Source organism: Hibiscus syriacus, unplaced genomic scaffold, assembly GCF_006381635.1.
Source record: "Hibiscus syriacus cultivar Baekdansim isolate YM2019G1 unplaced genomic scaffold, ASM638163v2 tig00109957_pilon, whole genome shotgun sequence".
Lineage (NCBI taxonomy): Eukaryota > Viridiplantae > Streptophyta > Magnoliopsida > Malvales > Malvaceae > Hibiscus > Hibiscus syriacus.
In genome coordinates, this window is record NW_024062539.1 from 761,696 (window position 1) to 773,089 (window position 11,394).

The 11,394-nt window shown below is 34.6% G+C and overlaps 1 protein-coding gene across 1 annotated transcript; it reads right to left on the reverse strand.

The window, feature by feature from the left end:
- Positions 1–740: 740 nt before the first annotated feature.
- Positions 741–2,755, reverse strand: LOC120211055 (probable 2-oxoglutarate-dependent dioxygenase At5g05600). Its single transcript, XM_039209678.1, has 2 exons — positions 2,201–2,755; positions 741–1,350 (listed from the first exon to the last, which is right to left on the reverse strand). Exons 1-2 carry the CDS (start codon positions 2,704–2,706, stop codon positions 774–776), a joined length of 1,083 nt encoding a protein of 360 aa, XP_039065609.1. The 5' UTR covers positions 2,707–2,755; the 3' UTR covers positions 741–773.
- Positions 2,756–11,394: the final 8,639 nt, after the last annotated feature.

An 11,394-nucleotide genomic window follows, 5' to 3' on the forward strand; every position in this document is an offset into this window, starting at 1 on the left:
TAATAATAATAATAATAATAATAATAATAATAATAATAATAATAATAATAATAATAATAATAATAATAATAATAATAATAATAATAATAATAATGGCGTCGGGACAAAAATGGGTGTCGACAATAAGTTTGTAGGTATTTTTTATTTGTATTTTTACGTTTTCAATAAATTATATTTTATATTAAAAGAACTAATTTTTATTTAAAAATTATAATTTAGTAAAATCTACTTATTATCTTGCACCCCTATCAAACACCATACTTTTACTCTTTAGTCAAACAAGATAATACTTCTCATAACATTATTATGTAATCTTATATTTCATAATCATATTCACAATAAGAATATTCATACATCATCTGAACCAAACATGCCTTAATTATTCGTTATTTACCTTTGCAACAACCAAAAATATATTTAAAATAATAAAGTTTAAATATACGAAAATAATAAAATTATTTCATCCACTAATATTTTACATAACATTGTTTTTGCTGTAAAAAAAACAGCTTTTGACGGACCTCAAAAGCTATGGCACCAGCAATAGTAAAAAAGATGTTACCTACACCGGTCTCCGGCAACAAGAAGAGCATTGAAGACTGACGACTATCGTAAAAAAGACACAAATCAGTTCCTAAAATCCATGCATACAATAACGTAATACGTAAAGAGAGGCGACTACCACACATATTTATATATATATAGTTGGTTGACCAAAATGGAACCGCAAGAATAGTTGGTGACCAAATACGCAGTTTACCCTATTATATATGTCAAATAGATCCCAAAGATTCAACTTGTGCCTTTCCACAGGGACCCTTGGTCCTAATATAAAGCCTATACTCATCAAACGTCATGGGGCTATATAGTGCTGGCCGCTCCTCACTCACGAGCTCTTTTGCCGGTTCAATAAGTAAATCACTCTTGGGGTTGTAAAAGAACGCAAGTGAAACACGATCCTTCACTGAATTCACGATCACACGATGCTCGACACTTTTATAAGTCGCATTGCTCAGTACCTCAATTTGATCTCCAACGTTGACGATCAACGCACTGGGAACCAGCTTCACGGTGATCCACTTGCCGTTCTTACGAACTTGGAGACCAGCGACGTCGTGGTCGGGGAGGAGGAAGGTCATTCCACCGGGGTCTGAGTGGGAAGAAAGGCCTAGTGTAAGGTCAGGCTGAGGGCACTTGGGATAGAAATTGACCCTTAAGCATGCGCCGATGTCCTCTCCACCAAATGCGTTTTGTAGGTAGTCTTCTTTTAGTCCTAGATTTGCGGACATCGCCTTGAGCAGCCTTCCACCCAGTTTTACAACTTCTGCACCGTATTCTGAAAGCAGTTCCCTGCATAGCATAATGATTTACCAATTATGAGACAACTTAAAACAACAACAATAATAAAAAGTCGTTTTTATATATATTTGAGGCTTTATATATAGAACTTTAAGAGAAGGGATGGACCGAAAGGGTGAGTGAGGTCGGTCGTCCTTTGAAAATTTAAAATTATCATATATTTTAGATTTTTCTATCTATTTTCTATTGTAAATATGTTTTCGTCCCCTCAAATTTTATAATTTATTTTTTTAATTTTAGAAGTTCGCATCCCTAATATTAAATCTTGCGTTCGTCCATATTAAAGAGTGATCATAGTGGTCAAATGTGGTGGATAATTCAAAAATATTTTTTAGGGTGGGAACATATATATATATATATATATTAAGAACATAAAATTTTTGTGTGGATAGACACAATCAATAAAATAAATAGTTACTTAAAAAAATCAAATTCAAATGTGCACCTTTAATAAGATGTGGATATGTTACTGACAAAATTCTCCTTAGATGACTCGGATCTAAAGAGCTTTATCCATTAGTAAATATAAATTCAGATTTAATATCGAACACTAATACTTTGTAATAAGATAGGATAATTTTGTCTTCCAAAGAGAATTTTGAAAACGACCAACACTAACTTTGTGCTTAACCTCGATAAATTAAGCAAATTTTAAGCTTAAAAGCATATTAATATAATACTGAAGCAGCCATGCAACTATGTGGTCTAATCTTATATATGTTTAGGTCAAATCTGGATTCGTTTGTTATTATTTTCCTTTCCGCCTAATGTGTTTGATTGCATATAGTAAATTCGGTGTTGAGAGACATCATTGGATAGTTAAGGATTGGTGGTAATTCACCTGCAACACGAAGGCTGTGAGGGCCACTTGCTTTGATTCCTCAAAGAATCCGGCAAGTAATGAAGAAAGAAGTAATCGCTCCAATCAAGGATGGCTCCTTTCTGGACTCCCAACCGGCTGCCGTAGCCTTCATAGGTGGTTGGCGTGTTGGCGTACTGTTGTTTGAATCCAAGCGGCATGTTAAAGAAGTGACGCCACGCCTCGAGCGTGCGCTCCATCAGCTCGTGGCTAACACCGTGGTTCACCGCCTGGAAAAACCCCCACTCCTTGCAGGCGACTGCGATGAGCCTGACGGTCTCTTCGTGGAGAGTGGGGTCTTCTCCGAAGAGGTTAGTGAGATCAATAACGGGAATATCCACATGTTTGTGGTGGTTTTCAGTCTCATTAGTGAAGGATGGCCTCTCACTTGGTGCCTTCACGTACCGCTCTGGAATAGCACGCATGCCGCTCTCGGACAAAGACTGAACTCGAACCACCGGTTCAGGCCAACTCGCAAAACCACTCATCTTAAAGTTAATTCTTAATTAATATAAAAAAGAAGAGAAAAGAGGATTAGCTGAGTGATATCGGTGAAAAGAAGAGAACGGGAAAGGGGTTTATATAAGGATCAGGGAAGATCAGAGAAATACGCAAAACATATAGAATTTTATATTATAGGATAAATTTATAAAATTTTGTAAATAAAAATAAATTATTAATATATATATAGAGATATAGAATTTATTTACATCTAGCTAAATTTTAGTTTTACACTATCTTTGGAGGAAAGAAATCAAACATTGAGATTAACTTTTTCTTTTTAGTAAATATCTTTTCAATTTTCAATATTAATTTCAGCTTTTAATTTTTTTCTCATTTAATAATTTTAAAAAAAGGGGTAAAAGTGTATATATAAAAGAATTTAAAGTTTTAGAGATTATCTTTAATCTCATTTTGGGTAGTTCTGTTGTACGACGGCCTAATATATGGCTAAGGAAAGGTGTTATCGGAAATGTTAATATTTTTTTAACATTTCCGGTAAAACACTACCTAAGACATTATTTTTTCTATCGAAATATTTCACTACCTAAAATGAATATTTCTCATATTAAAATTTCTGATAAAAAAATAAAATTTTAGATAAGGCCCAATATTAACATTTTTGGTACAAAAATAATGTTTTAAGTAGTACTTTACCGAAAATATTAAAAAATATTAATATTTTCAATAATACATTTCCTTAACCATATATTAAGTTATCGTACCTTAGACATCCCATATCTTTGTGTCATCCCGGATGATATTTTTGGCGCCGTATTTGGAGTAGTAAAAAAAGTAGGAAAGGGAAAAAATGTGGTTAAATTTGTCAGAAAATATTTACATTAAAGGTAAGAAACTATTGTATTGGGTTTAAAGCATGTTGTTTTCGTGGGATAAAGTGGTAACGTTTGGCGGCAATTAGAGAAGAAAATGGAAGAAATAAAAAGCAGTGGGAAAATGAGAGGACCTTTGACTGAGGGAGCTTAGATAGTGTAAATTAATAAGGGATATTCATATTTGTGGGTCGGAAGTTTCAATTTTTCCTTCATTATCAACGTGCGCTTTAGAGTAGAGAGGCAACATACCTCAAGATTTTTGTTGGGCCCACAACAAATTTTCCCAAATGTGCACGTTGCGTTCTTACATAATGCCTCAATGGTCCTTCCTAACAGTCCCTCCTCCATAATTATCATTTTTCTTATTTTTATTTTTAATTTAAAATAGATCATTTATTTTTTAAAATAAAATATAAATTAAATAATATATGCATATCATAAATTCATTATAAATTAAAATATAATTTAAAGTAAATTCATTAGAAATAATCTAAAACATCAACTAAACGGAACTTTCGAAGTCCTCAAAAATATCAGGTCACCTCGAGAATTATCCTGGTGAGATGATTATCTGGAACTCCCCTTCACAAATCTTTAATGTGACTTCGACAACCAAATTTTATGGTTAACATTTATATCTGTACAAATTGATCGCCTACTAGCAATTATGACGATTCTAGACTTGACATTAACCACCCTACAATCCAGATATTTATACCCCAAGCAAGATTGAAAAAGGACTTCTTTTAGGATCAGTCTAAAAGATGGCTCTCCTCATAGTTCTTCGAGAAAAAAAAAACAATCAATGATTATTCTCTTATTAATTATGACTCTCTACCAAAACAAAAAGGATAAATCATCAACTATAGATAAATCTAATTTACTCAAATCAATAATGGTGCTAAGAAAAGCTTACATTTAACAATGGTGAAATTTGTTGATAGAGTTTGGATGCCAACTTAAAATATTAAAAAAAGGTTTAAATTAAAATTTTTCAAAAAAATTGAAGGGCTTAATTTATACTTTCCCAAATAAATTAGTGTCTAACTTACATCTTTGAAATTTTGAGAAGCTTAATGAATTTTTTCTTTTAAAAAGGGAGAAGGTTTAATTAAGAACATTAAAAAAATAAAATTTAATCTAAATTTTTTAAAATATGGAGGGGCAAATTAAACTTTTTATAAAATTTAAATGTCTAAATTATAATTTTTAAAATTTTGGACGGTCATGGCCCACTAATCCCTAATGTGTTCCACCACCGACCATTATGGCTTGTTTTTTTTATTATTATTATTCAACTTCAGACCCATATTAGGTATGATTTACGTTATACGAGTGAATCCCACTATTAGATTCAATTATATTTGTTTGGGTCAATCACAAAGATCATATCAAGCTATCCAAATGTCAGCCGAATTCAGAAGTCCATCTTGGTAGGTGCAATTGTAGAAACCCTAATCCACTACGAAAGCCCAAATGTTGGGGTCACTATAAAATGTAGATTAAAATTATATAATATAGAAAATATTTATATAATATAAGCATAATATAAAAACTAGCCCCTGACATTTATCAAAATACCCCATTTGGCCTCTATTCTTTTTATGTATTATTCTGACTCTCAATATTTCATTTTACGATAAAAAACTCTTATTATTCGATCGAATAGTTACTTCAGTTTTTATTCTTTTTTTTCATGAGCATTTTGACCATCAACATATCATTTTAAGGTAAAAGAGTCTATTATTTGTTAACTAATGAATTTTATATATGGAAGGGCCTTTTTTTCCATAAAATGAAAAGTTAGGACTAAAGTGCTCAAAAAAATATGAGCTTAAGTGACTATTTAGTCAGATGTTAAAGACTTTTTCAAACATTATACCTTATCAAGTGTATGCATTTAATGAATCTGTTTTCCATCCACTGAAACAAATTTAAAAATGTTAAGCGAACCAACAACTATTTGATCTAATGGGATAAGGCATTAGGGTTGAGAGAGTCGTCCTCACCTCTGCAGTACCCGATCTAGATTAGTCGGTCAATAGATTAGATACCGATGATTAATTTAAAAAATAATGTAGAAGCGAAGAAGCGTTCCAACCAACATGAGCATTCATCCCTTCCATGTATTTTTCTTTGTTGGATTAGCCTTGTAATTAAAGTATTTTGCCTATTTGGTTTTCTTCAGCTTTGATAAAGGGCAAGACAATTCCTGAAAGAGAAAATAAACTCAGTGACCAAAAATACCTTATAATATACGATTTTAACCAACTTTTTTTGGATTTGCCAAAATGACCAACTAAATCGCAATGCGATCGATAATTCGCAACGCAATCTCTGGTATCGCAAATCAGTTTCCAGATTCGCAACGCGATTCTGACTATCGCATTGCGATTTTCCAAATTCGCGTTGCGATTTTCCTAATTCGCAATGCGAATACGTAAATCGCAATGCGAATACGTAAATCGCAATGCGGATATGTAAATCGCAACGCGAATCTGACTATCACAACGAGATTCTGACTATCGCAACGCGATTCTGACTATCGCAATACTGAATTTCAAATTCGCAACTCGATTTCTGAATTCGCAACAGGTTTTAGTTTCGCAACACAAATGTTTTGGGTATATAACTACGCAGCAGCAGCAAATCATAACCTAAATCCCTAAATCGCAACTCATTCCATCTCCATCTATCACTCTCTCCGGCGACATCCGTTCCTATATCCAACGACATCCTTCCCCATCCGGCAACAGGTTTTAGTTCCGCAGCTCATTTGTTTAGTAAATTAATTTACAATAATGAAATCATCTAATGTTGATCATGTTTGGATAGATTTCTGTTTTGGAGGGTCATGGGAGAATGTTCATGGTGTTTTACAATATATGCCTTTACCCATGAATCTTCAACTAAAACTGTCATTTAAAAAGTTAACTTATAAAACTCTAATGTTACGTGTTGCAAATAAATTGAATTTATAGCCCCTAAGTGGATTTAGGCTATCTTATCAGAGAAATGGTAAAGTTTATATGTTAACCGACAATGAAGATGTTGAACGATTCATTGCTTACATTAGTGTTTAAAATGATGATGTTACATTGTATGTTGTTGAACCTAGAAGTAGTGAAGTTGGGTCAGTAGCGGGTAGTAATCAACTAAGTTTTTCAACCCCAGTTTATGGTGCTCAAAATTTAATGGTTCCACCACAATTTCATCACCAAGCAAATATTGTTTCACCACATTTCCAATACCAAACACAATCTCAAAACCCACAACCTTTCCCTAATCTAAATCCCAATCAACTTTCAACACCAAATTCCGGTTTTTGTATTAACCAGTTAGATGATGATGAGCCAACAAAAAAAATTGTGAGTACTAGTCAGTATTCGAAATTTGATCTTGGTCAATACCCGGACTTTGATCTTGGTCAATACTCGGATTTTGATGATTTTTCAGAAGAAGAAACAGACCCTGCGTGTAATGATTTTGATATTGGTCAATACCCAAATTTTGATGATGAAACAGCCGTTGCCGAGGAAGATGTTGTTGATAATAATGAGGAGGAAGTTACGATTGTAAATGAACATGTTGAACATCCATTCTGTAATTCATATAACCCTGAAGAAGAAAAAAAAGAAGAAGAAATCCCCAAAGAAAAGTCCCCGAAGAAAATGCCACGGGAGTATAACTGGAATATGCCAGAATTACTTCAGATACCAGAAGAAGAGTTGGTAAAGATAGCAGTTGATTGTTACACAAAAATTATTCGTATCAAGAAAGATGATTGTTTTGATACAAAGGAAGACTTGAAGATAGCTTTGTATACGAAATGTGTGGAAGATGACTATCAACTAAAAGTTAACAAATCAAGAAAAGATCGTTTCGAAACAAGGTGTATGATTGACAAAAACTGTATGTGGCTATGATTGCAAAGAGGATAAAAGATTGTGAAATGTTTCAAGTTAGGACTTTTATTGATAAATATACATGTTCAAGAACCCAAGTTTTTCCTCACCATAGACAGACAAACAAAAAGGTGTTGGGTGGTTTTCTGGCTAAGTTAATGTTTTTGAATGGTAGGGTATATCGGGGACATGAAATTATGACTGACATGAATGCTCGGTTCAAGATTAGTTCTCATATTCTCAAGCTTGGAGAGCCAAATGTTATGCCTTGGAATTGTTGAGGGGGTCGCCAGAAGCATCGTTTGCCCAACTGCCGGCTTATTGTCACAATTTAAAGCTGAAAAATCCTGGGTCGGTAACTCATATCAAAACAAATAGAGATGGACGCTTTGAGATGCTGTTTATCGCCATTGGTGCTGCGGTTAGTAAATCAATATAATTTTGTTGACTCATTTTTGTTAGTTACATGCATTTCACATTTAAATGATTATATTTCTTGTGTATATGATTTTGTAGATTCGTTCGATTATTACTTGCATGCGCCCAGTTATTATAGTTGACGGAGCACATTTAAAAGGTCGATACCTTGGAGTAAACGTATTTGCAGTAGCCATGGATGCTAACAATGGGATACTGCCAATAGCTTACTGGGTTGGCAAATCTGAAACCTCTGATTCATGGACATGGTTTATGGGGCATCTTAGGGATTGCATAGGTCCTATTAGCAATCTGACAATCATATCCGATAGGGCAAACTCAATTGACAACGCTGTTAGAAGGTGTTTCCCAGATGCTTTTCATGGACTTTGTGGTGTTCATTTGTATAGAAATCTAAAATCAAGGTCTACTGGTATAAAACATCACAAATGGACATACTGGAAGGCTGTAAAAGCTTATCGGGAAGTGGATTTTAATAAGCATATAAACTGTTTAAGACGTGTTTTGCCTCAGTGTGCTCAAACACTAGAAGATGTCGGGTTTGGTAGATGGTCAAGAGTACATCAACTTGGAGTAAGATATGGTTTTATGACGTCTAATAGTGCAGAATCAATCAACGCTCTAAGTCATCATTCCCGGAAATTACCCATTACTATGTTAATGGAGTTTTTTTGAGCCTCTATTCAATAGTGGTACTATAAGAAAAGAAACCATGCAGGTATTATTTCTTTAAATTCGTAACTTATCATATATTTTACTAAGTATTATTTATTTAAATTTACAGGAACATTGGAACATCGTGTTACACCATGGACTGAAAAAAAGATAACGAAACATGTTGTGAAGTCAACGTCATGGAGAGTTGAACCATGTTCAAACACTTTGTTTGAAGTACTGGATAATAACTTAAATGGGCTTGTCGATCTAAATGCAAAGACGTGTAGTTGTATGAAATGGCAAACATCTGGTTATCCGTGTGGCCATGTTATAAAAGTTTCTCTTCATCTAAACCAAGATGATTCAAGCGCATACGCTATGGATTGCTACACTACAGAAGTATATCGACAGACTTATGTCGAGATTGTCTACCCTATTCCACATCCTTCTGAGTGGGACATACCAGATGACTTACAAACAGTTTTGCCACCAGCCATGGACAGAAGGCTACCTGGCCGACCAAAAAGTCACGATCGTATACCGTCTAAGGGTGAAGAGAAGAAGATATCGACATGTAGTCGGTGCAAGGAAAGTGGTCATACAAGGTTGACATGTGGATCACCAGTGCCATCACAATCATCTTTTCCTCTACCAAAATATGAATCCTCATCAAAATCTCAATCACAACCGGCTTCACCTTTTAGGACTGTTAACTTAGGTGATTTTTAAATGCAAACGTTGTATTATGTGTATATTATGTGTGAACTTTTAACATTTTCAGTTAGGCATGTATTAGTAACTTGATTTTGAACATTGCTATGATATGTTCAGTTGTTATCACTCATTATACATTCATTTGACTATCGCAACGCGGAAATCGCAACGCGAATATGACTATCGCAACACGAAAATGACTATCGCAACGCGGAATTGACTATCGCAACGCGGAAATGACTATTGCAACGAGAGAATCGCAATGCGAAATGAAAATCGCAACGAGAGAATCGCAATGCGAAAATGAAAATCGCAACGCGAATTGCGATAGTCATTTCCGCGTTGCGTTCGCGTTGCGATAGTTTATTTTGCATTCAACATAATGCAGATTGAAATCAACAAATCAACTATTACATTTCAATCAATTAAACAAGCACAAATAATAATTATGTACACATCCATTAAACAAATCAACATTTACAAATCATCGTTTACAAATCAATTAAACAATCAAAAAATAATAATAAAAATTATTTCCTCATCAATTATTGAATAAACTTTTGCACCCATACATCCATTTCACGCAGCTCACTTCAGGATTAACCTGCAGAAACCAAACATTGAATCAACAACACTTTCTACACATCTAAAACCTACAAACAACAAATTATTGAATTCTAGCTACTTAACCAAACATTTTCAAACCAAAAAGAGTATATATGTTTAACAACACTTGCATTTGACTTACAAATTGTTTATGAACACTTTCATAACGCGGATGCAGGTAGGCAGCATCTCGCATATATCGTTCTAGCCATAAAATACCGAAACCACAAGCCTACTGCACCTCTATCTCTATCGGTGGGAGGTAGAAACTGTGTACTTCCTGTCGTCAAACGCTCCAAGCACATCTATACGAGAGGACCACAATCCCCTTTGGCTTCCTTCGTTTGTTGTGGCGCGGTCTCGTCTCTGATAACTGTAACATTGAACTTCTTTGGCTTCTTGTTTCCAGAATTAGTCCAATAATTAATTGCATCCAAGAATTTAGCCAAATGAGAGCTCCATCCCTTAATAATATCTCTCAAATCAGACAATGATATGTATTTTATTATGCTTTCATATACTATTGTCTTTAGGGATGGGAGCTGAAGCTCGACGAGAAGCCAATGAGTACGTTCCAAAACAGGGATAAACATCTGCATCGAAATGTAATAATTCAAATTGCGCACTTATTTATGAACACCTTTAAAATATTTAAACAAATAAATACTAACCTTATCGACCTCCCACCATGTATGATAAAGTTTAGCTTGTCCATTAGCCAACACATATGATTCATGTCGTTGATTCTTCAAGTGAACTACGTGAAAAGACGTCGGCATAATTGTATATCACGTTTTTTTTTTATATTTTTCTTCAATTTCCTTACAATTAGAAGACGTGTCACCCATGCATCAATATGCTGTTTTACAAAAAAAGACATATATTAGTGAATTACATAAATTTTAAAAAAAATTAATCAAACTGAAATATAAGAAGAAATATAAGACTTACCCCCCCATCGAAATAGCTGTTGTCTTCAACCCCTAATAATACACCCCACCAAGACCGTTCAATCAACAAATGCATATCATCGTTGAGTTTGTATATGTCAGTGTAACACCCTTGGCTCCGCTCATGTAGATAAAAATCAACTGCGGTCTTAGCCCAAAGGGTATTATCCAGAATTGTTTCTGTAGTTGTTTCCTCTCCACTTCATCTGCCGGAATGGTACTGGCCGGTAACTTATACGAAAGCCAACAGTCATCCATCATGTCCGGCACATGAGGGGGCTTCTCAATAATTCGATAAATTACGCCATGTAAATCGAGCTCTAGAATATTGGGAGGGACCTCTTCAACGATGACACCTCTTGAACGGTGGGAGGGGACTCTTGAGGGATGATAGGGGCCTATTGAACGATAGTGGAGGCCTCTTGAACGATGACAGGTGAGTCGGGCTTTTTCTTACGGATTCTTCGCACTATTGGGGTGAACGGAGACATAATGGCACGTGCACGCCGTCTGATGTGTGAACTCCGTCTTGCAAGAAAACTTAAATTTGCAACACTGTGAATTTAGTA